The sequence below is a fragment of the Rhinoderma darwinii genome, chromosome 8 (assembly GCF_050947455.1).
Source record: "Rhinoderma darwinii isolate aRhiDar2 chromosome 8, aRhiDar2.hap1, whole genome shotgun sequence".
Lineage (NCBI taxonomy): Eukaryota > Metazoa > Chordata > Amphibia > Anura > Rhinodermatidae > Rhinoderma > Rhinoderma darwinii.
This window is the reverse complement of record NC_134694.1, coordinates 39,682,252-39,709,263: the sequence shown is the minus strand read 5'-3', so window position 1 is coordinate 39,709,263 and position 27,012 is coordinate 39,682,252. Positions and strand designations below refer to the sequence as shown.

Below are 27,012 nucleotides of genomic sequence, written 5' to 3'. Positions count from 1 at the left end.
AATTATTGTTAATAAAAAATTAAGAAGTTACACAATACACTGACTGATCTGTTTATTAACCCCTTCCCGACATTTGACGTATCCATCCACGCAGTGAGCTCGCTTCATACGATGCCGGTACCCGCTGTATGTTACAGCCGAAACTTCAGAGTAACTAGCGGCATCGCGCTCGATCTCGCTGGTTTAACTAGTTAAATGCAGCATTTAAATCGTCAGAAAGAGGGGGGAGACCCCCTCTAACAGCTCATCACGCCTCCCGCAACGCAATCGCGGGGGGAGCGATGGTTGCTATGGCTGCCTGGGGGCTTAATGAACACCCCCAGGTCCGCCATCTTTGTACACCTCTGGCAGGGCTTAATAAATGACTGTCAGAATCACGATATACTGCAATACATTCTAACGATCGCTGGTTGAAGTCCCCTAGGGGGACTAATAAAAAAAGTAAAAAGTTAAATAACGCTTTTTATGGTGTAAAAAAATAAATCCAAAATTAAAAGTTCAAAAAAAAAAAAAACCTTTTCCCCCTAGAGCATATTAAAATAAACATAATTGGTATCGCCGCGTCTGTAAAAGTCTGAACTATTACAATATATAATTATTTAACCCGCACGGTGAACGCCGTAAAAAAATTTTTAATAATTGTAAACGCCAGAATGTCTATTTTTTGGTCACATTCTCCAGCAAAAAATGAAATAAAAAGCAATCAAACCGTCGCATTTACACAAAAATGGTATTATTAAAAACGACAGCTTATCCCGCAAAAAATAAGCCCTCATACCACTTAACCCCTTAAAGGAACAGTGTCATCACAAATAATTTTTTTATATGTTAAAGATGTTAGTGCTTTAATAAAAACGTTTATTTTCATTTGTGTGTTTGTGTTTTACTGTTTCTTATTTTTTACACTTTTTCTTCCCTATGGGGGCTGCCATTTTTTGTTCCATTTCTGTGTGTGTCGATTAACGACACACACAGACATGGAACACGGCAGCCACAGTCCCATAGGGACTGCGAACGGCTCCCGTCCCATTGACTGCCGTGTACGGCGTCTGTGTGGGAACTGCGCATGCGCCGCTCCCACACAGTCCTATTCGAAATTGGCGCCGTCCGGCGCCATTTTCCTGTGGACCGGAAGTCGCGGCCGGACAGTAATATTACTACTTCCGGTCGCGGCTTCCGGACTTGTGCACATGGAACAGCGGCAGCAAAGGGAGCGGACGGGCCGGAGGGAGCCGCGGCGGCAGGAGCAGGTAAGACATTTCAATGTATGTTAGTGTTTGTGTGTGTTTACTACTGTATGTAAACCTACTACACTGTGGGTTACCTCAAAAAATGGCGACACACAGTGTAGGAGGTTAAACCTTTCAAACCCCTCGTTTATCCCGGCACTAGCCAGGATAAAGGAGGGGGGGATGCTGAGAGCTCACTAGAGCGAGGGCTTTTAACCCAATGTTGCAATGCTGCAATTTTGGGAACAGCTCCATCTAGTGACCAAAAATGGGTAGTATTATAAATTAGAAATAATTTATAATATTACATGGACTCGTGCAAAAAAATAAAAAAAATTTGAACAATGTTTAATCACCCACACACTAAATGTTTAATTTTTAAAAAAAAAACATGTTTTTCTGGCAACACATTCCCTTTAATGACCAGGCATGTTTGTACCTTAATGACCAAGCCAGATTTGTCTGACTTTATCAGAGAATAACTCTGTGAAAGTTTTGAATATCCAAGTAATTCTGACATTGTTTTTTCGTCACATGTTGTACTTTATTTTAGTGGTAAAAGTAGACTGATACGATTTGCGTAAATTAATAAAAAATAGAAAAATGGAAGAAATTTTGTAAAAATTACCATTTTCCCCTATTTTTAACTGCAATATGTCACATTTGTACACACATACTGTACAATTTTTTTAATTAAATATATATTTCTATCTCTTTACTCTATTTTGGCAGCACTTTTGAAAATATAAAATAAATTTTCAGCAATTTAGAGGACTTACAAATTGAATAATAATTTTATAAATTTTGAAGTACATTTTGTTTTCCTGCACCAAGCCAGGTTTTCAGAGGCTCATAGGTCTCAGTGATGGAAACCCCCACAAATGACCCAATTTAGAAAACTAGACCCCTTAAGGTATTTACCTAAGGGTATAGTAAGTATTTTGACCCCACCGTTTTTTGCTAAATTTAATACATATCAGGTGAAAAAAAATATTTCACTTTTTTTCATAAAAGTATCGGTTTGAAGACCAATTTCTTTGTAAAGCGACCATGAGAATGAAGAAACACACCACAAAATCTATCACCCTGTTTCTCCTGTTTTCAAAAATACCCACATTGTGGCACTAATGCGCTGCCTGGACACACGGCAGGACCCAAAAGGAAGGGAGCACCCAGAGGCTTTCAGGACTCATATTTTGCTTGAAAATGTTTTAGGCCCCACTGTACATTTGGAGAAGCTTTGAGCTGCCAGAACGATAGAAACTCCCCATAAACGACCCCATTTCGAAAACTAGACCCCTTAAGGTATTTATCTAGGGGTATAGTTAGCATTTTGACCACACAGGTTTTTCGCTAAATATATTGGAATTAGTCTGTAAAAATTAAAATGTACTTTTTTTCTTAAACATAGAAATTTTTATTATTTACAAGGAATAACGAAGAAAATGCACCCCAACATTTGTAAAGCAATGTCTCCCGATTACGACAATACCCCATATGTGGTAATAAACTGCTGTTTGGACCCACAGCAGGGCTCAGAAGGGAAGGAGCGCCATTTGGATTTATGATTTTGCTGGAATCGTTTTCGGTGCCATGTCGCATTTGCAATACACTGGAGGGACCAAAACAGGGGAAACCCACCAAAAGTGACCCCATTTTGGAAAAACCTTCAAGGAATTTTTCTAGGGGTATAGTGAGCATTTACACCCCTTGGGTCTTTTGCAGAGTTTATTAGAATTAGGGCGCGAAAATTAATATCAACATTTTTTCCACTAAAATGTTGCATTTTCACAAGGGATAAAGGAGGAAAAAAACAACCATTTTTTATAAAGCAATTTCTCCGAGTACGGAAATACCCCACATGTGGTCAAAAGTTTTTTCATTAGAAATGAATTAACCCTTTCAGGACTGATCCATTTTTTGCTTTCATATTTTAGATTTTCACTCCCCGCTTTCCAAGAGCCATAACTTTTTTATTTTTCCATCAATAGAGTGGTGTGAGGGCTTATTTTTTGCGGGAGGAGCTGCAGTTTTTATTGGTACCATTTTTTGGTACATAAAAAGTGATTTAAAAGTTGTATTAAATTTTTTTTTTAGAGCGAAGGTGACAAAAAAAAAAAAACTGCGATTTTGGCGGTTTCAATTATAATTTTTTTTTAAGTTGTGCACTGTGCAAATTAAATATTGGTATATTGTAATAGTTCGGACTTTTACGGACGTAGCGATACCAATTTTGTTCATTTTTTTACATTACTTTAGAAGAAAAATGCGAAAAGGTGTTTTGTTTTTTTAACTTTAAAAAAAAAAAATTCTCACTACTAATAACTATAATTCTTCTACACATTTTATTAATCAATCCCCTTAGGGGACTTGATCCAGCGATCATTGGTACAATATACTGCAATACTAATGTATTGCAATATATTGTTATTCTTACAGGCTTCTGTAACAGAGCGATCGCTGTACCTGTCCGTTAGTCCCGGGTGTCAGCTGTAATACACAGCCGACACCCGCAGCTTATGGAGCGGGCTCAGCACGTGAGCCGGCTCCATACATCAACCGCCGCACCATGACGGACAATTAAGTTATAGTGCGCAAAGGGGTTAATGCGCAGCGGATGGTTCAAAGTGAAAATTGCAATTTTCCACTGATACGCCATTTTAGTGCATAATATGTTGTGCCCAGTTTGTGCCACAGAGAAGACAAATACCTCATAAACGTTAAGCGGGTTCTCTCGTATGGCGACGCCATATGTGTGGGCGCAAACTGCTGCTTGGGCACGCTGCAGCGCTCAGAAGGGAGGGAACGCCATTTTGCTTTTGGAGCGCAGATTTTGCTTGGTAGGTTTCGGTTTTGGGTTTCGCTGGTATTTCAGTTTATAATGTGGGGGCATGTGTAATCTGTGCGGAGAACATCAGGGCATAATAAGAGGGTACAATAATGGGGTAAATAAATAATATTTCATAGATGTGTGGCCAGTGTCGCACTGATAAATGGCGCCCGATCTTATCCACTTTTGGACACTCTGCACATTTTGCATCGCCATATTCTGAAAGCTAGAACTTTTTTATTTTTTCACCACCGGAGCCCTGTGAGGGCTTATTTGTTGCGGGACAATCTGTAGTTTTCATTGGTACCATTTTGGGGTACATGCGATTTTTTTTGATCACTTTTTATTCCATGTTTTTGCAATCCTGAGCAAAAAACAGGAATTCTGACACCGTTTTTTAGGTTCTCTTTTTGCGGCGCTCACCGTACGCTATAAATGAAATGTTTACTTTATTCTGCGGGTTGGTACGATTACGGCGATACCATATGTATATAGGTTTGGTCCTTTTTTTTAGCGTTTGCACAATAAAATGACTTATTTATAAAAAAAAAAAATTCTGTGTCACCATATTCTGAGAGCCATAATTTTTTAGTCAAAAAAGCTGTGTAATGACTTGTTTTTTGCGGGACGGATAGAAGTTTTTATTGGTACTATTTTCGGGTACATGCGACTTTTTGATCACTTTTTATTTTTTATTTAGGGAGCGGTGGTGACCAAAAAAATTGTGATTGTCGTAGTTTTTTATTGATTTTTTTTGGGGTGTTCATCGTGCGGGAAAAACAACATTATAGTTTTATAGTTGGGGTCGTTACGAACGCGGTGATACAAAATAGGTGTACTTTTTTAACGTGTTCATTTTTTTTCTATAATAAAAGTCTTATTATAGGAAAAAAAGCATTTAGTGTTTATAGAACTTATAACTTTTATTTGTACACTTTTTTTAAAACATTTTTATTACTTTTTATTACTTTTTTTACTTGTCCCACTAGGGGACACTTAGACTTGCAGCTTTGATCGCTGCTAGAGTACATTACACTACACACCAGTGTAATATACTCCAACTGTCATTGTGACGTGACTGTTAGGCCTCATTTACACGAGCGTGTGCGTTTTGCGCGCGCAAAAAAACGCTGCGTTTTGCGTGCGCAAAAGGCAATTGACAGCTCCGTGTGTCATCCGTGTATGATGCGCGGCTGCGTGATTTTCGCGCAGCCGCCATCATAGAGATGAGGTAGTCGACGCCCGTCACTGTCCAAGGTGCTGAAAGAGCTAACTGATCGGCAGTAACTCTTTCAGCACCCTCGACAGTGAATGCCGATCACAATATACACCAACCTGTGAATAAAAAAAAGACGTTCACACTTACCATGAACTGCCTGCTTCCTCCAGTCCGGTCTCCCGGCCGTTGCCTTGGTGACGCGTCCCTCTCTTGTCATCCGGCCCCACCTCCCAGGATGACGCGGCAGGCCATGAGACCGCTGCAGCCTGTGATTGGCTGCAGCCTGTGCTTGGCCTGTGATTGGCTGCAGCTGTCACTTGGCCTGAATTGTCATCCCGGGAGGTCGGACTGGAGGAAGGAGCCGGGACTTATCGGTAAGTCAGAACTTCTGTTTTTTTTTACACGTATATGTATATTGTGATCGAAAGTCACTGTCCATGGTGCTGAAACAGTTTAAGTCTTTGAGCACCGTGGGCAGTGACTGTCTCCTGACGTCGCGTACCCGAACATTTTTTGCCGGGTTCGGTTAAAACGAGTTCGGCCGAACCCGGTGAAGTTCGGTGCGCTCATCTCTAATTTGACACTCCGTTTGGATGTTTGTAACCAGAAAAGCACGTGGTGCTTTTCTGTTTACATTCATCCTTTTGACAGCTCTTGCGTGATTTTCGCGCATGCAACGCAGGACCGTCAGTGTGGCATGCGTTGTTTTCACGCACCCATTGAAGTCAATGGGTGCGTGTTGCGTGAAAAACGCAAGAATATAGAACATGTCGTGAGTTTTACGCAACGCACTCACGCAGCGCAAAATTCACGCATCGTCTAAACAGCCCCATAGACTATTATAGGTGCGTACGACACGCGTGAAAAGCACGCGCGTCGCACGCGCGTATAATACGCTCGTGTAAATGAGGCCTTACACTGACAAGAAGCAGAGGAGGAACGGCCGGAGGCTGTTCCTCCGAGGCTTCCGTACATGGCAACCCGGAGGTCATTATCTGACCTCCGATTGCCGTGACAAGCATCGGTAGCCCCCACGATCACTTTGTGGGGGCTGCCGATGTGCTTCAAACCACTTAAATGCGGCGACGGCAATCCGTCGCCGCACTTAAGGGGTTAACTGCCGAAAGCAGCGGCGACTGTCCGCTGTCCGGCGAGACTGATGTCTCAGCTGTCTAGGACAGCTGTCAGCGCGCGTCTGTCACTCTGTGCTTACACAGTGACAGTTTGAAATGCGGACGAAAATGAACGTCATGGTGCGGGAACTAGCAGCCGACCATGACGTTCATTTTCGTCCTTGGTCGTGAAAGGGTTAATCAACGGAAAAATAAAAAAGTTATGGCTCTCGGAATTTGGCACTTAGGTTTTTACTTGTAAAAGTAGTCAAATATAGAAAAAACTATACATATTTGGCATCGCCGTAATCGTATTGACCTGCAGAATAAAGTTAACATGTTGTTTTAATTGAACAGTGAATTCCATAAAAACAGCGGGTGAAAAACTACGGAGGAATCGCTGTTTTTTTCATTTTCTACCCCACAATTAATTTTTTGCCCTTTTCCTAGTACATTATATGGCTAAATAAATGGTGCTACGAAAAACTACAACTCGTCCCGCAAAAATCAAGCCCTCATAGTACTATATTGACAGAAAAATAAAGACGTTATGGCTTCTGGAATGTGGTGAGGAAAAAACGAAAATGAAAATCTGAAAAAGGGCTGCGGTGGGAAGGGGTTAAAAAAACAAAACAAACCAAACCATCAAAATTGTGTACATAGCCTAAAGTTTACCTTAGCCTAAAGGTCATGACGTATTACATACATCCCTGGCAGTAAAAAAAAAAAAAAAAATCTACATTTTTGCCATCTCAGTGCTAATAGTGTACAAAAAAATAAAAAGGACAAAAAAATAAAAAGGACAAAAAAATAAAAAGGACAAAAAAATAAAAATAACTGAAAATGAGGGCAAGGTATTGTAACTTTACATTATCAAACTGAACAATGCTATGACGTTATAATATATCCAAACCTGTCGAGGGGGCTGAGGACCTCCAGATCCTGATGCTTGCATTCCAGGCATGGGACCTCTTGGTGTGGAAGCAGGAACAGAGCCCCTTATATCCAAGTTTCGAGATTCCATTGATCTTGAGTCTCTAGTGGCTTAAAATAAATTAGAAAAAAAAAACATGGTTAAAGAGAATTTTGTTTAAGGGGTATGTGCAACTTTGCCGCCATTTTTTTTTTTCACAAAAAAATGACTAATATCCTACCATTTTATGTAATCAATATGAAGACCTATGTACACCATGTTAACGCAGCTACTGCTTCATAATAACAGAATACAAACAAACCCGGTTTACAATCTGATCCAAAGGTCACGTCTTACTCCTCTGCTACTTCCTGCTTGTATTATTCAGTCACTAAATTATGGTAATATTTGGTCATGGTAAATTTCTATCAATCAGTCATTGTATGGAGGTATACGGTCAGTCAGTATACTTAAGTCTCACCACAACGGAGCAGGTGCGTGCCTTCAGCAGAAGAGTCCGTTATACCTCAATATATTAAATATATGGTCCTCAACCCAATCCCAATATCTACAAACACACTGAGGGGTTGTCCACACGTAACGGAATTGCTGCATATTTTCCGTTCCGAATTGCGGTTGGAAAATATGCAGCGTAATAGAGTAGCAGCAAAGCGGGTGTGATTTAACAAATCTCAATTATTTCTGCGGAAACTGGACTGATTTCCTGAATTTTTTCCCCCATAGAAATTAATAAAAGGAACAACTATTCCGCAGCAAACTACTATGTACTGCGTAATTTGCTGCGGTAACTGTAGCATTTCTTACAGGAGGTGGAAATTACATCACAAGAAGAAGAAATATCACCATCAACAGTCCTTGAAAAAACGCACCAAAAAAAACAAAAAAACAACCTAATAAAATTCGCACTAAAAGAACGGATGAAATGGTGCAGATGCGTAAATGCGGCAGAATTTTATTTGCAACAAATCAGTTGTGTGGACAAGCCCTAAAGAGGTCGTCTTCCCAACAAAATGTAGTATTACATGGTAGCTAATTAGGTAAATTCCCATCCATGAAATTCATGGACAACTCAAGTCCACCAGAGCATTCTCTGTTCTGGCTCATAGAGGGGTCCCGAGCATGTAAACCCCCTCTATGACAACAGGGCATATGGACAGAGGTCATCGTCATGAGTCAAACCCTTTAATATTACACAGCCATATGTTAAAATTCACTAACGAGAATACGTTTCTCTGCAAGTTTAGACTAAGCAGTTGATTAGATGCATATCCGCTCTGAATGGTAAGGTGGTTACATATAATCTTATCAGATTTTTCAGCATTACCATAAAAGGAATTCAGGCTGACAGTTGTAATAGATTTAACCCCTGATGGAACAAGAGACATTGCGGTAGGCGGACTGGTTTATTTTGTAGAAAAATTGGTTCCTGGAGAGCTAGCTCCTCTTGGGCCAGAAAAAGACGGTGAAAATTAGTGTAGAAAGCTTGCTTGTATTTACTGTAGAATAGAAATTAATGGTAGAGTAGCAAAAAGGATACGCTAGCTTTATGTTCCTTTTTTGGAAGAGAGCATTTACTCAAGGTGGATTTTCTTTGGGTTATGGAGAAATAGGCTTGCTTTTTGGTGTTTTCTCTGGAGGCGAAAAGGTCTTTTTGAGAACCTCCAATATAGCTCTCATTCTCCTGGATCCAGTGTCTTGTGGCTTAAATAATCTGCTAGAGAGTGTTCTACATCTGTTTTAGGTCTATTGCTGACAAAGAGAAATGAGGTGGGTTTGGAAAAAGCTTAAAGAGTCTACAGGCCCAGTTCTTTCAGCCTTAAGAAACCGACAGACATTCTTTGCTGCTTATAAGTGTATATTCACACTGCTTTTGCAGTATACTTCAGACGTATACCTCAGACAGATGCTTCGGACAAGATTTCAAAGAATAGGCATACAGTTGGATCAGTCACCTATAGGCACCCAAGTTAACAACATGTATAGTGTTTTTCTTTGAAAATCCAGTTAGAAACTGACAGAGATCATCAGTCCCGTTGTATTCATGAGCTAAACTCAATCTCCACCACCCTAAGGGCTTATTCAGACGAATGTGATATACGTCCGTGCAACGCGCGTGATTTTCACACGGCTCGCACGGACCTATATTAGTCTATGGGGCTGTGCAGACAGTCCGTGATTTCTACGCAGCATGAGTCCGCTGCGTAAAACTCACGACATGTCTGTTCTTTGTGTGTATTTCGCGTATCACGCACCCATTGAAGTCAATGAGTGCGTGAAACTCATGCGAACCACACGGAAGCACTTCTGAGGGACGCGCGTGATTCGCTCAACAGCAGTGAAAAGTATGAATGAAAACAGAAAAGCACCACGTGCTTTTCTGTTTACAAACATACAAACTGAGTGTCATAATGATGGCGGCTGTGCGAAAAGCACGCAGCCGCGCACCATATGATCATGACACGCGGAGCGGTTAAGTGCCTTTTGCGCATGCAAAACGCCGCGTTTTTTGTGTGTGCAAAACGCACACACGCTCATGTGAATCCGGCCTAAAGCTGACAAGCTTCTGTCAGTGTACCATCTCTCCTATTTCTGAAATCTCACATGCTCAGTACAAGCTGCAGCCTCCCTGGGTATGCAGTGAGAGAGCCCATCTTCCAGCAGCAGTTTCAATGTGCAGCTTCTAACTCCATCTGCAGCATTCTATTACTGCAGAGCCAGTGGCTGGACAAACCATTTAAATGCTATCAAAACAATTTTTAAAGGGTACCCGAGATTTCCCTAAAACATAAAAAAATAGCCTCATTACACATTACATACACAAAAATTTAAACTCCTCAACATTGAAATTGCAACACCAAGAATAGCAAGCCGTAAGGTTATGCAAATCAAGGAAATAGCAGGTGTCGACAAGATCTGAAAATTATCAGATTTTCAAGAACCTAGCTCCAATCTGTGGCATGTGAGGGGAATAAAAGCCAGAATGAAAGCAAAAGTTTTTTTTAGACACATGAAACCTCAAACACTGGATCAAGTGGTGTGGGATGATTGTGCGATGCCTCCTGTTAGTCGACGTGGCAGTTATCACCACTTGTAGCACACAGAGGGACAGAATCCTTGAAACGAGACAACATGATTTATCACTCCGGCAGAACGCTACACGCCTAGGCGGAGATGTCAGCACGGTTCAGTGTTGCGTGTCCTGGAGGTTGGGAGAACAACAACGAAAGGGAATGATAGCAAGAGTTGTGTGGAGGCGAACCTCTGCATGGACGGATAAACCGATTGGAAGAATGGCGCGTCGTGATCCATTCTGTACTGCAAGTGAACCAGTGTCGACACAAAACATCAGAAGGTGTTTTCATGACATTGGGCTATGAACCAGACGTCCAGCTACAGGTGTTCCATGGACTACAAGACACTGCTCCCTAAGGCCATCATGGTGCACAGCAAGACGGCAGTGGAGGTCTATCCTCTTCAGAGATGAGCCCCGTTTTTGTCTTGGACTAAATGATAGCCGGAAATAAGTCTGGAGACAATGTGGGCGACGCAATGAAGAGGCCTTCACAAGGGAATGTCGCACCGGTCCTACTCCCAGGATTATGGTGTGGGGTGGCATAATGTACGGTAGCCAGACCCCTCTAGTTTTCATTTCAGGTACACTAACAGCTCAGCATTACATTGATTTGTTCGTGGAATTTGTGGTACGGCCATTTCTCCAAAGTGTACCAGAAGCCGTTTTTTAGCAGGACAACGCCAGGCTTCATGTTGCTCGTGCTACTATGAGTAGCTGGCGAGGCCTAAACCTGCTACCATGGCCTGCAGTGTCTCCAGACTTGTCTCATATCGAGCACATCTAGGACATGTTGCGTGCTTAACTGCATTTGGCGTGGCATAACATTCATTAATAACCTCATTGATAGCATGCCAAGGCATGTAAGAGCGCGTATTGCTGCATGTGGCGCTTACACACTATACTGAATAAATAAAGAGGTTAGGAATATTTTCTTTCCATTTTTTATCATTTGCATATCACTAACATGTCTATCGATCCGGTGATTTCCACAATTCCAATACTTTTCCTTCTTGGTGTTATAATTTCAATGTTGAGGAGAGTATATATATATCGTTTATAGGTGTGGAAATGTTGGAAAAGCGAGGAGCCGCAGACATCAGAGTGGCAAATTCTGCAGAAATGAGTCATGGCCGGTAGAAGTAGTCATGAAGTCTGGACCAGATAGAGAAAAGAGGAAAAAAACGACCAGAATCTGAGATGTCGCCACCTGTGAGTCACTAGATTTATAGAGAATCTGTCACCTCTCCTGACATGATTATTATAGGAAATTCTTTTATTTCACAAAAAGTCTTTCTGCAGTCCAGGACTGATAGACAATTCCCCTTATCAGGAGGATGTGTCCCTGCACAGTGTGATACGGTCAGTATGTAGGGACACAGCCCTGGGACAAGGGGAATCTTAATACCCATTTGTTAATGCCTGCCCAAAAAGGTAGTGTTAAAAATAGTTACGGCGCAGCAGGGCGGCGGTGCGGAAGGGGGGCCCTAGTTTGGGTAAAAGCCCAGGGCCCATGATGTACTTAATCTGCCACTGCATACAGCACACCATGTGCTGAGGCCCAGTTGTAGGCCTGATGGCGAACTCTGTCTTTGAAGGGTTGCTTCCACCCCTACAATGCCCTATCCAGATCTACGTGGACTCTGGACTAGAATACCATACGGTTTATACTATCCCGGCTAGTGGGGTTTGATTAGTTTGGCTAGTGACTGGTGGCTTGCCCCAGCACTTTGCACTGTGTGCCTTAACAGGTCTTTGTTACATTAAGTGCTTGCAGCGCCGCCGCAAGGCACAATGTGCCCTGCTATATGGATTTACCGTTTGTTACTCTTTTTGTATTATTTACTTCTGCTCAGTTTCTCACACAGGACTTTTATGTTACTTCTGAGCTACAAACTATGCTCACGTCTTGAGCCCTCTTTCCCCTGTCCTGGCCAGTACTGGGCCATGCTGTGGGATGCGGTTGTTATAAAATAAAAAATATATTTTTTTTGGCATATCCCTTGGGCTTTGCTATCCGGTGAGTATTTCAGGAAAGGCGTGGGTAATGAGTTGATCCGGGAGGTTCTGTGCAGTGTTTTCTGCTCTGTTTCTCTACTGGCACAGGTGTACTGACTAGTTACACCAAGACCACCATAGGATGTGTGGCTTGGAGGAGTGTATAGCAGAGGAGAGGTGGAGAGCCTGTTTGCATACCACAGCGGTTTAAAAAGAGAACCTAAGGTGGAGACACTAAAAGAAGCGACTGGGAATATAAAACTCAAGGAAGTCTGGACTGACACACAAGGTCACATTTATCGATTCTTTTCCATCTAAAGGATAGAGGAGATTAAAATTTGATACGAATAGGAGCTCTGGGACAAGTAACTATACTATACTATAACTATAGTAAATTATGATTCAAAGTCTAGACAACCTGCTTTCATGTCCAGTTTGCTTGAATTAGCAGCAGACCATGCAGAGGGCAGCATGAAAATTTGTGGCGACTCCAGTAGTAGCTTGACCAGAGACTGGAAAAAAAATCTACTAGTCTGTCCCTTGCTAGTTTTCACTCCACACAATTGGCACTCCCCTCAGCTTTCCGAAACAATGTTTCGACAATTCATTGGGTTGGTGCATGGAGAGAACTCAATCCCACCGCTAGAGACTATATGTTCTACTCACCTATGCATCACATAGACTGATCTGATCTATCCTAGTGTATCAGCATCCACACCGTTCCATGGTCGGTTCATAGTCCCATTTCCCGCACTTTTTCATTCCTTGTATTGCGTCCCCACACTACCAACTGGACCCTTAATAACGCCCTGCTTTCCTATCCAGAAGTCTCATGCTTTGAATGCCCAAATTAAGGAATACTTTGATCTTAACTCTCCCTCTGTCTCCTCATTCATTTCTCTATGGGAAGCTCATAAGGTGGTTCCGCGTAGCTTATTTATCCGTGAAGCTGCTCGAGAAAAAGAGAACGTATAGAATGCCAATCCCAATTGGAAGCGAGGGTATTCCTCCTAGGGTATCCGCTATAACAAGCTTATATCCTACAAATAGCACAAGAACTCCGATGTGCCGACGAGAACTTCATCTCTCTCCCACCGAAAAAGCTGAACACGTAATACGCTGGTCTCAGAGATTACACTAGAAATAATGAAAACAAATCTCACCTGGCTCGCCGACTTAAGTGCCCTGTACATACATTTCCTTCTATTAAATTGCGCACTCAGATCGGACACATATCCTCTGAGTATGAGAATTTTCTCCACATTTATCTTCTCTATACGCTGACGGCGTTACGCCCGATCTGAGCGTGATCAATGATTTTCTCTCCTCTAACCCCATACCTGCTGGTCTGGCAAACCTAGGTGTCAATCTTAGGCTTGCTTGTTAATCATGCCAAAACTAATGCATTCAATATTTCGTCCTTTCTCTCCTCCATTATAGCTAACTTACAATCCTGCTTTCTCTTCCAGTGGGTGGTGGACAGGTTGGACTATCTGGATGTTTGCCATATTCAAAGTATGAACATAGTGAGGCTAACTATCCCCCGTTGCTGGAAGTTTGGGTGAAAAACATTTCATGGCTTGGTCGGATATACCCATTGAAAATAGTGTTCCTGAGTAAACTTTTATACCCGTACATGTGATTCCAGTTCCCTTTCCTAACCACTACCTCCGAATCTTCCAACGGCTAATTAATATGTTTGTTTGGAAAGGGGGTATTTCTAGAGTCAATTGTGCCACGCTTTACATACGTAAATCAAAAGGTGACCCTAACACGACCAAATATTACTAGGCAGCCCAACTGGCCCTTTATCATGCCACTACTGAACCACCTTATTGGTTGACGCTTTGATTCCCTGAATGCTACCCATTCCCCTTGAAGGAACTTTTGTGGCACCTGCCATCGCAAAGATCATTCATTACTAATCCCACTCTAGCACATTCACTGCGATTCTGTTAAATACTCAGCCAAATTAATCTTCGCTTTTTTTACCGCTAGCTCGGCTGTGTTGTAATAGAGTGTTTCCGCCGGACTTGACTCTCCCAGCTTGTTTCGAGCTTGGACTATGGCAGGGCTTACGAAAGTTCATCAGTTAGTCAACAACGGGTGTCCATTCTTTTTCTGTATTGCAAGAAAAATTAGCCCTCCCTAGTAGAGAGCTGTTCCACTACCTCCAGATTAAACATTTATTCCTTGATATGATCTAGCCCTACTCCTTTTGAACTACATTGTCGTCAGAACACGCACACACTAGGAACCATTCTCTCTTGTATACTTGTCTGTCCCACTCTCAATCTGGCCGTCAGCTGCCTTACGTACAAAGGTGGGAAACGGATTTGGGCACAGTACTATCAGACTCCGATTGGACACAAATTTGGTCTTCCAGCACTAAATGTTTATTTAATACTCTGATGCTTGAAACGATTAAAAGGTCCTTACGAGATGGTACCCGACTCCCTCCCATATTGCTAAAGCTGTCCCGGGATATAAAGTGACAACTTGGTTCACTACTGAATGTTAATTTGGGCCATTAATAGACTGGTCCTCTGTCTTTTTTCTTATTTTCTTACCCTGACACTCTTCCCCACACATGCTGAATGACATGTTATGCCTGATCTGTCCTGTAAGTGTCTCAGGTTTCTCTGTAGTTACCTAAATTTATTACACATGCCTTCCGAGCCTTTGAACTGGCTTTCTTATAGGTAAAGTTTTTAATATGATTGGACAATGGTCTCCATTCTCCACATCTCTTCCTTCTGTATTTTTGTACTTTTGAAAATGTTCAAAAAAAAAAAAAGGAGATGGTTCTAGGCAGTTGGAGAAAAATGTTGCAAAGTATGCAAAGAATGGGAACCAAACGAAGACCATAGATTTCCGTTTGCATTACCATTAATTGTCTCCGTTCTGTAAAGTTTCTGTTTTTTTTTGGCTTAAGCAATAGCGTAGTCTACTACGCTATGGATTACGTCAAACAAAAATGGAGACAAGCGAAAACCATTAACAACGGAAGCGTTACCATTGAAATCAATGGTAATGCAAACGGAAAGCTGTGGTTTCAGTTTGTGGGTTCTCATGACAGAAAGGCCTGACGGAACCCACAAACGGAACCCTGACGCAGATGTGAACGAAGCCTTAGAATGCTTTCAAACATATTAGTGTTTGTATTTTGTTAATTGAGAAAAAAAAAAAACTGAGTAAAATCACAGAGGCAAAATCTAAAATCAAAATCACTATTTGGTGTTACCACCCTTTGCCTTCAAAACAGACATCAATTCTTCTAGCTACACTTGCACACAGTTTTTGAAGTAACTCGGCAGGGAGGCTGTTCCAAACATCTTGGAGAACTAACCACAGATCTCCGGTGGATGTAAGCTTCCTGAAATCGTTCTGTTTCTTCATGTAATTCCAGACAGACTATGTGGAGATCAGCGCTCTGTGGGAGGCCATATTATCACTTTCAGGGGTCCTTGTTCTTTACGCTGAAGATTGTTGTTAATGACATTGGCTCCACGTTTATTCTGCAGCAGGACAACAACCTTAAACATACAGCCAATCAGACGCTTCCCTGATGGTACTGCATGGTGGATAAGTATCTGCTAGTATATCTCTGCATTGAGGACACCATTAATCCTGACCAAATCCCCGACAACATTTGCTGAAATGTAGCCCCGGGAAGAGACTTGGCTGATGCAGTATTACTACCTTGTGTCCTTTTGCTGCGTTTAAACTTGCCATGGTGTACCTGTGTCATGAAACAGTCTTCCACAACTTCACCTTTGTAGCGTTTGGCTGTTCCTCTCCCAGTTTTAAGCCTCCTACAAAGCGGTTTATATTACAGTTAACCCATTAAAGAGGCTCGGTCACCACACAAGTGCCCTATCTCCTACATAAGGAGATGGGCGCTATACTGTAGGTGACAGTAATGCTTTTTATTTTAAAAAAAACTATCTATTTTCACCACTTTATTAGCGATATTATATTTATGCTAATGAGCGTCTAAATGCCCAAGTAGGCGTGTTTTTACTTTCTACCAAGTGGGCGTTGTACAGAGGAGTGTATGACGCTGACCAATCAGCGTCATGCACTCCTCTCCATTCATTTAGGCAGCGCATAGGGATCCTTTTAGATCGCTATGCGCCGTCTTATATTAACATTAACGATACTGAAGTGTTTAGACAGTGAATAGACATTCCACGGGATGTCTATTCACAATCTCTGCACTTCGTTACTCTGTCTGTGGTAGTTACAGCAGAGGACGCGTAATCTCGTTGTAACCTGTCATTTACCGCGTAATCTCGCGAGATTAGGCTTCCTCTGCTGTAACTACCACAGACAGAGTAACGAAGTGCAGAGATTGTGAATATACATCCCGTGGAATGTCTATTCACTGTCTAAACACTTCAGTATCGTTAATGTTAGTATAAGACAGCGCATAGCGATCTAAAAGGATCCCTATGCGATGCCTAAATGAACGGAGAGGAGTGCATGGCGCTGATTGGTACAACGCCCACTTGGCCGAAAGTAAAAACACGCCCACTTGGGCATTAAGACACTCATTAGCATAAATCTAAAATAGATAGTTTTTTAAAAATAAAAAGCACTGCTGTCACCTACATTATAGCGCCGATCTCCTTATGTAGGAGATAGGGCACTTAAAGAGGCTCGGTCACCACATTATAAGGACGCAGCCTTGTTTTGGCCTTAAAAAGGCTCTGTCACCAGATTTTGCAACCCCTATCTGCTATTGCAGCAGATCGGCGCTGCAATGTAGATAAGAGTAACGTTTTTATTTTTAAAAAACGAGCATTTTTGGCCAAGTTATGACCATTTTTGTATTTATGCAAATGAGGCTTGCTAAAGTCCAACTGGGCGTGTTTAAAGTAAAAGACCAACTGGGCGTGTATTATGTGCGTACATCGGGGCGTTTTTAATTCTTTTACTAGCTGGGCGTTGTGAAGAGAAGTGGATGATACTTCTATACACAAAGCCCAGCTAGTAAAAGAAGTAAACACGCCCAGATGTAACACACATAATACACGCCCAGTTGTACTTTTACTGTAAACACGCCCAGTTGTACTTTAGAAAGCCTCATTTACATAAATATAAAAATGGCCATAACTTGGCCAAAACTGCTCGTTTTTAAAAAAAAACAAAAAACGTTACTCTTATCTCCATTGCAGCGCCGATCTGTTGCAATAGGAGATAGGGGTTGCAAAATCTGGTGACAGAGCCTCTTTAAGGCTCAGAGCCCATTTTTTAAATCTGACATATTTCACTTTATGTGGTAATAACGGCGGAATGCTTAAACCTATCCAAGCAATTGGGAGAACATTTTCTCGTGACACATTGGGCTTTATGTCCGTGGTAAAATTTGTTCAATATATTCAGTGTATATTTGTGAAAATTGGCTTGTAAAACAGATGGTTATACCCCCAAAATAGTTACTAGTTCACATTTCCCATATGTCTACTTTAGATTGGCATCGTTTTTTGAACATTTTTATTATTTTTGGATGTTAGAACATAAACCGCAATTTCTCATTTTTAAGAAAATGTCAAAAGCCTTTTTTTTAAGGTACCTGTTCAGTTCTGAAGTGGCTTTGAGGGGCCTATGTATTAGAAACCCCCATAAAACACCCCATTTTAAAAACTAGACCCCTGAAAGTATTCAAAACAGCATTTAGAAAGTTTAACCCTTTAGGAATTTCACAGGAATTAAAGCAAAGTGGGAGGTGAAATTTGCAAATTTAATTTTTCTTGCTGAATTTCAATTTTATTCCATATTTTTTCTGTAACACAGAAGGTTTTACCAGAGAAACACTACTAAATATGTATTGTCCAGATTCTGCAGTTTTTAGAAATGTCCTACATGTGGCTCTAGTGTGCTCGTGGGCTAAAACACAAGCCCCAGAACCAAAGAAGCACCTAGTGCATTTTGGGTCCTCTTTTTTATTAGAATATATTTTAGGCAGCATGCCAGTTCTGGAGAGGTGTTGAGGTGCCAAAACAGTAGGAATCCCCCAAAAGTGACCCCATTTTGGAAACTGCACCCCTCAAGGAATTGATTTATGGTTGTTACCATTTTGACCACACAGTTTTTCCACAGAACATATTGGGCTGTGAAATGAAAAAAAAAAAAAAAATAATTTTTTTTCCAATAAGATGTCATTTTTGATCAAAATTTCTTATTTTCACAGGGAAGAAAATACCCCATTTTGTTGCCCAATTTGTCCTGAGAGCAGCAATACCCCATTTTTGGTGATAAACTGCCGTTTGTGCCCATGGGAGGGCTCAGAAGGAAAGGACCACCATTTGGCCTACTGGAGCTTTTCTGGTGCTAAGTCATGTTTGCAGAAGCCCCTGAGGCACCAGTACAGTTGAAATCCCCAAGGAGTGACCCCACTTTAAAAACTACACCCCTTAAGCCATTCATCTAGAGGTGTAGAAGGGAAAGATGAACGGGATAAACTGTGCGGAGTGCGTCAGGGTAGATGAAAAATCAAAGGGACGTATGGTAAATTTTAAAACACTTTCATACAGAGCCTTGGTTTTTCGGGACACGTGTCACATTGATATATTGTATCCTTCCTTATCCCCCTCTTATAGCAGACTTTGCACCTCTTGATTTTTTCCCTTCTTGCCAGTTTGGGGAACTTCTTCTGGAAAGTGTTGCCCTGGTACGATGCGTGTGGCCTGGCTTCCAGAAGTACTGGGTGCCCCCTTCTTGGTCCCTAAAGATTAGGTTTTTGATAATTATGTGCACGGCCAGCTTCTTATACCACACTGCATGGCGCTGTAGGGCTTCACGACTTGATCTGACAAGTCCACCCCTCCCATGTACCCCTTTGTAGTCCAGGATGCAGTCTGGTTTGGGGGTCTCTGTACTGGTACCTCATACAGGTACATGGGTACTGGTGTGGCCATTTATTGTTGTCAATACAAAGACAATCTCTCTTGTCCTTGTACTTGACACACAATATATTGATGCTAGATTGTGCCCTGCTCTCACCCCTTCTGAGTGTTTGCCCAAGCAGAGTCTTAGTGAGGCCTCTCAGATTTCTTCTAGAAGTGCCGTATGCCGCAGTACTTCAGGAAGCGAGGCACTTGAAGAGCCGGACGCTGGTATAAAAATGATCTTGGTAGAGTTGGTAACCCTGGTCCAGCAGTGGGTGCACCAAATTTCTCAATTTTTGCATTAACTCCCAGTAAGGGGGGGGCAATCTGGGGGCTGAATACTGCTGTCCTTCCCTTCATATATCCTAAATTTGTAGGTATACCGTGATGCACTCTTCATGGGGTGCATGCGGCTTTTTGATCAGTTTTTCTGTGGCGTGGTGACTAAAAAACAGCAATTTTACGATTGTTTTTTTATTCTATTTTTCTTACAGCGTTCACCGTGCGCTATAAATTACATTTACCTTATTCTGCGGAGCGATAAGATTACGGAGATACCATATGTTTATAGTTTTTTTTATGTCTTATGGCGTTTGCACAATAAAATAAGTTTTGTAAAAAAAATCTTTTCCTTTTTGTGTTGCCATATTCTAAGAGCCAGAACTTTATTTTTCCATCAAGAAAGCCGTGCGAGGACTTATTTTTTGCATAACGAACTGTGGTTTCGATCAGTACCATTTTTAGGTACATTCGACTTTTTGATCTCTTTTTATTCAATTTTTTGGGAGGTGAAGAGACCAAACAATTGTGATTCTGGTACGGTTTATTATTATTTTCTTTTACGGTGTTCACCGCACGGGATAAATAACGAAATAATTTTGTAGTTCAGGCCATTGCGGACGCGGCGATACCAATTTAGTATAGTTTGTTTATATATTTTTATTAATATAAAATGACTGATAAGGGAAAAGGGGGGACTTTTATCACTTAAAAAAAACTTATTTTCACACATCTTTTTTTTTAACTTTATTGCCTCAAGTCCCCTAGTGGGACATCTAGGGGACTTGAGGGCAGGAAGCCCTGATCGCAATTCTAATACACTGCACTACATTCGTAGTGCAGTGTATTAGAGCTGTCAGCTACTCACTGACAGCAAGCATAGTGGACTTTGTCAGGACCCACTAGGCTTCCGTCGATGGCATAGCCGGACGCCATTGTTAGGTGTCCGGTTGCCATATTTACCCGCTATCGTGTAGCAGGCCGGCGATGGTAGCTTAACCCTTAAAAAGCCGCGATCGCTATTGAACGCAGCTTTTAAGGGGTTAAATCAGATGGGACACAGCGATCGGTCCCCGTTATAGGAGCTGCGGCAACCGCTGTACAAGACAGCAGCTGTCACAGCTCCTGTATGTGTCGGGAAGACGGCCAAAATGGCCCTTACTCCCATGACGTACTATTCCGTCATGGAGCGCGAACAGGGCGGTCAGCATGACGGAATAGTAAGTCGCTGAGCGTTAAGGGGTTACTGACCGTTTCAACCTACAAATGATGATAATGATCACCGGTTTGGTATAATTGGATAATCATACACCTGACTATAATCCTACAAAACCCATGACTTTGTGCAAGTGTACCTAGAAGAATTGATGAGGTTTTGAAGGCAAAGTGTGGTCACACCAAATATCGATCGATTTAGATTTATCTTCTGTGTATTCACTTTGTATTCGTGAATTGCTAAAAAAAATGTAACACTTCTTTTAAAATCATTCTTAGTTTGCAGCATTTTTCCACAACGGCATAAAACCTTTGAATAGTACAGTATAAAGTCACACATTTACACACACATGTCATCACAGGGATAATATAGTAATGTTCAATTGGTATAGTTAAGTTCAAAGTTATTTGACTGCCATGTATGGTGGAGCTTCTTCAAAATGTAATATATCAATTATTAGGCCTTATACAATAAAGCATAAAAACACAAGCTAGATGTTTTGCAATATGTTATTCATTCATCGGTCCCTCTCTTTCGGTTGTCTCATCCCATTGTCCAAGACCCCTAAACATCCCTGATGGTTTCCTCCTGCTGCCAGTTAAAAGACCAATTGTGATCCCCAACTATTTCTGCGCCGATTACCATTTTCTTGTACTAGTTTTTTTTAAATTGACTACAGTTGACCAGGGTTTTTTTTTAAATATCTTCCACAGGATCATACATCTTGGCCTGAGGCAGGTTAAACGTCAAAACGGCAAGCGTCTTCTTTTAGGATTATTTACGTTGGGAAAAATAACAGCCAACAACAAAGTGCAACTTGGACTGTTCCAGATAAAATGATCTTCAGATATGTATCTATGGCAAAGGTGCACATATACTTTGTTTAATTATCAGATGTCTTGCAATATAAAATACAATGCTTTAAGTAGCAAATTTAATTCAATGATTTTACCTCTTGAATCCAAAGTAGGGACACGGGGATCCAAAATGGGGGTTCCTCTTGATTCTCCAATCATACCTCGAGGCGGTTCTCCCATTGGGCCTCCTCTAATTTCTAGGGTTGCAGGACCTCTATCATGGTGCAAAGGTAGACCACCTTGTAAAGGCAGTGGCAAATAGTTACGGCTAAAGGAAATATACATAAAGGGTAGAATCTTCAGAAATGCTTCAAAGTGATGTATCACATTTATTCATATAAACCTTTTAAGTGAGAGCATTAGCTTAAAAGTGAACAAGGGCTATTGTCACATATAGATGGCCAAAATGCAGCTCTGTACAGGCGGCTGTATATCTAGTGCCAAGAATAGGATCGAATCCTGTCAAAGCGAGAAAATCTTTCCCAAAGCTATAGGTCAAATTCAGATGAACGTGGGGAAACTCTGACCTCTATTGAGGGATCTGTGACAACGGATCAAAATAGGACATGTTCTATTTTTCAATGGTCCCTTCACACGGTCCGCTGAAACAACGGCTCCATTGAAATACATGTGTCCGTATGACGGGCGTTGTTTTAAACGGCCGTCACACGGACGTATTCTACGTTCGTCTGAATTCGGTCTTAGTGTAAGAACGTTTTCCCTGTTTTGTTTAAACAGGACCCAGTCTCTTCTATTCAATAAATAAGCAGCTTCCTTATGAGGTGTATTCCGATCATCTGAATGTTGCCTAAATGTGTAATTTACTTTAAGAAAAGGATTAATTGGATAGTGCACTAATTATAGTAGGGGACACACGTATATATGGGACTGAATTGTGTTTGTTTTTTACATACATACCAATGACTGTATAGGTGTATGAATGCTTAAAGGCCATGTATACCTTTGAATAAATGTTTTTATTTTTTATATAATCACGTTTTAAATCACCTAAAACAAAGACTTATATTGGCTTTCATTAATAAAAAGATAAATAAAAAATACTTTAAGATACAGCTTCTATGTATCCTGTATACATAGAAGTTGTATCCCTCTGTCAAAGCAGCTCCCATAATTTCAGCTGCACGAACCTGCAGGTCTCTGACGCAGGATCCAGCTAATAACAATTACATCTAAGTTCACGAACGCAGATGTGATCATGATTAGCTGGATCCTGCATGTTATGAGACATGCAGTACCTGCTTTCAACTGAGCCATCAGCGCAGCTAAACTGAAGGAACCGGCTCGGATGGAAGAATACAGAATACATCTTAAAAACGTACACATTTTTAAACAAAAATCTACTTAAAAAGTGGTTTAAAAAACAAAAACATTCATTAAAACAAAAAAAATTTTTTATTCAAATTGTGCAGATAGCCTTTAAAGGCTATGTACACCTTTAAAATAAACATATTTATGTAAAAAAAATAAACAAACTATCAGTGTTTTTACTGCAACTTTCTAAATACTTTTTATTAAAAATTATTTTTACTTTGAGATAAAGCTGCTTTGTATTTTGCATACAGAGCAGCTGTATCTAGTGCTAAAACCTGTAACAGTCAGGTCAGCGGCACTGACTGGCTCAGTGACAGCGGGTCCGGGGTGTAGGGGCTGCTTTATACAAGGCACTTGATAGTTTAATTGTAATATTTGGCAGCCAGATTGTGACAGGAGAGGAAAGAGATAGAGGACAATGAGGACTGCAGAAGGTCTATGAGTTGCTGATTGTTGATAGCATGTAGACTTCTGAATGTCTGATGGGTAGGCATGTTCAGAGGAGGAAGAGAGTTTTTTTTATAGTAAAGAGAAGGTTGTGATCAGAGAGCAGGTGAGTTACTGAAGTCAGAAAATTTGCAGAGCCAGAAGAAAACCAGATCAAGTTAATTCACGTCTTCATGTATAAGAGAATTTGTATGTTGTGAAAGGCCTAGGAAGACGGTTAAAGATAGAAACTGAGAGGCAGATGAGGAGTTTGGGTTATCAATGGGGATGTTAAAGTCACCCATATTTAGAGTGTTGCCTGGATTCCACATTTCCTACAATCTGAAAATGCCCAAAGTGATCCAGTTGGTTGAGTCTGGGGAGGGGGAGGTAGGCACCCACCACTCTGAGGCAGAATGATCGGAAGAGTCTTAAGTTGTGGACCTCAAAAGGAAGAAAACGTAAGTGAGGGTACTGGGGAATGACTTGGAAAGTGTAACATGGGGAAAGAAGTGTGCCTACTCCTCCACCCGGTCTGTTCTAAGGCCTGGGAGAATGAGAGAAGCCTAGACCACCGTCAGATAGAGCAGCAGGTGAAGCAGTGTCAGACTGTTGTAGCAATGTTTCTGTAAGAGTCAGGAGATTGAGAGTTAGAAAGGAATAAGTCATGAATACAGGTGTTTGTTGCGCAAGGACCCAGAGCGCAAAGATATAAGAGATAGGAGAAGACATGCAACAAATGTTAAAAAAAGATTTGAAGGGTTTCTATGTGTGGCAGGTAAGGCTGGTTTCACACGAGCATGTTCGGTCCGTAAAAGACGGAACGTATTTCGGCCGCAAGTCCTGGACCAAACACACTGCAGGGAGCCGGGCTCCTAGCATCATAGTTATGTACGACGCTAGGAGTCCCCGCCTCGCTGCGGACAACTGTCCCGTACTGTAACCGTGGAACTACTGTCCTGTACTGAAAACATGGAGAGGCTGGGACTCCTAGCGTCATACGTAACTACGATGCTAGGAGCCCGGCTCCCTGCAGTTTGTTCGGTCCGGGACTTGCGGCCGAAATAAGTTCTGTCCTTTACGCACTATCCGTGTTTTCACGGGTCTCCGCATGTCCGCAAATCCGTGCCGCAGAAACTCTGGACATGTCTTATTTCGGCCCGCAAATTCAATGCGGACATGCCAATAGAAGTCAATGGGCCCGTGGAAATTGCGGATACACCTCCGTGTGTCATCTGCAGTTTTGCGGAAGTGTTGCTAGGCGACGACCGGGAATGAGTTCTGTCGTCATCCTGTTTTACCTAGGCTTTTTTTTTTTCATCCGCATTTTGCGGATTACATACGGATGAACTGCGGATTACATACGGATGAACTGCGGATGACATTTCACGGAACACTGTCCTGGAATTTGCGGACCAGAAAAACACTACGGTCGTGTGCATGAGGCCTTAGAGGTTAAACTTAGCAGTGGGGAGGACCAGGGTTAGGAGAGATGTCCCCTACAGCTAATACCAGGAGAATGAAGAGATGGTTCAGGGTTTTATGGATGTGAATTTTGTGCTGAACAGTGGGATGAGATCAGGGCCGGACTGCCCATCCGGCAAATGCTATATGGGCCGTGTACGCAGTGGGCCGCTGCCCTGAGCAGTGAACTGGCCGCTACACTAAGCATGAAGCCTGCTGCCATAGCTAACAGTCATAATATTTTTTCTTTTCATGGCCGGGTCCTGGCCCCGCCTCCTCAATGACGGCCCCACCTCCTCAATGACGGCCCCACCTCCTCAATGACGGCCCCACCTCCTCAATGACGGCCCCACCTCCTCAATGACGGCCCCACCTCCTCAATCCCTGATCCCACCTTCGTAGCTTCTCTGAAAAACAGACTCCACAAGGTAAATAAAAAATATATATATGTAAAGAAATTACTGTGTGAAATCCCCTTCCTCTCTATTGGGGAACTATAACTCCTAGAATGCCCTGACACCTGTAGACATTCACGACTTGCTAGGAGTTTTAGTTTTCCCCCACAGTTCGCATTCATCAAGAAACATGTTACCTTATCAAAGGGGTGATCTTATTTACAGTATATGCCATAAATACCACCTATAGAATCATGACTTATCAGGATAACAGGGGTCCACTGATCCCCGTCCGCCTTTTCCTGCCAGCCGCATTTTCCACATACTTCAGTGCAGATGTGGCCGTATACAAGCACAGCCACCTTTCAATTGCCGAGTATGGAGAATGCAGCGGACGGGGGTCAGTGCACCTCTGTTCTCCTGATAAGTAAGAATCCCAGAGGTGAGACCTTACATAAATGCCTAAAATGGGAATATTAATCACTTCCTGACCAGGCAAATTTTCAATATTTAGACATGTGTCAATCCAAATGCAAACTGTTGTACTATAAGGGCCAGTTCACACGTTGCGTGAATACCGTGGATTTTCCTCAAAAACCCTCAGCAAATACAGTAGCAGCAAAGTTGATGAGGTAAAACAAATCTCATCCACATGCTGCTAAATACTGTAAATACCACTCAGATTAACCTACGGTGCGGAAATTATATTCCAGAGCATGTCAATTGTCTTTACATAAATGCAGTTTATATGCGGCGGGATTTCCCCATTTAATTCAATGGGGATGTAAATCCTGCATCAAGTAGAAGTTGTTCCGTTTTTTCCGATTCAAGGCGATCCCGCCGCAAAAAACGTAATGCAGAAACCTTCATCCCATGTGACGCACAGGGCGGATACACTGCGTGCCATTACATCTGGTGCGTGTCACTGACACACAAACACATATTTGGCAACTTCTGTAGACTTTAGCGATACCAAATATGTGCAGATTTCTTAGACAGTGGGCGCAAGGTGAAGCAAATTTTCCAAAGCTGACCATATGACCATTACAGAAAAAAGGAAAGTGAGGCAGCACAACCAAATAGATGAAAAATTGATCCGGTTAAATTCCACATACAACGTTTCAGCTCAGTGTGAGCCTTTCTTGAGAAAGGCTCACACTGGGCTGAAACGTATGTGGAATTTAACAGGATCACTTTATCTATTTGGTAACAGCATTTAAAAAGGTTTAGAGCAGATCGGCAGCCCCCGCATGCATTTGCGGGGGCTGGCGATCCTGGTCATGGAAACCGGAGGCCAGATAATGGCCTCCGGGCTGCCATGTACGGAAGCCTAGGAGGACCTGTCAGATTGATTGTCACAATGACAGTTAGAACACATAAGACTATGTAGGTAGTGTAATGTGTTCTAGCAGTGATCAGAGCTGCAAATCTAAATGTTCCCTAGTGAAACAAGTTAAAAAAAAAAACAAAAAAAACTAATGTTTTAAAAAAAGTGTTCAAATAAGTTACATAAACAAAAAATGCGGCGGCCGATTTAAAATCGCCGCACTGAAGGGGTTTAGCGTAGATAGGCAGCCCTCACATGCAATCGTGGGGGCTGCCGATGGGTGACATGACAACCGGAGGCCAGATAATGGCCTCCAGGCTGCCATGTACGGAAGCCTAGGAGCCAGAGGCTGGTCCTCATAGGCTTCTTGTTAGGCTTTATTCAGACGAACGGGAAAAACGTCCATGCAACGCGCGTTGCACGGACCTATA

General features: G+C 41.9%; 1 protein-coding gene across 1 annotated transcript in view; it reads right to left on the bottom strand.

Moving 5' to 3' along the window:
* The window catches only part of CSTF2 (cleavage stimulation factor subunit 2), a 206,419-nt gene that overhangs the window by 40,471 nt on the left and 138,936 nt on the right, over positions 1-27,012 (bottom strand). The window contains exons 9-10 of the mRNA XM_075835607.1: positions 21,733-21,905; positions 7,304-7,434 (exon numbers count right to left, since the gene is read on the bottom strand). Coding sequence (XP_075691722.1) covers positions 7,304-7,434; positions 21,733-21,905 — 304 coding nt within the window. The remainder of the gene's footprint in view (positions 1-7,303; positions 7,435-21,732; positions 21,906-27,012) is intronic.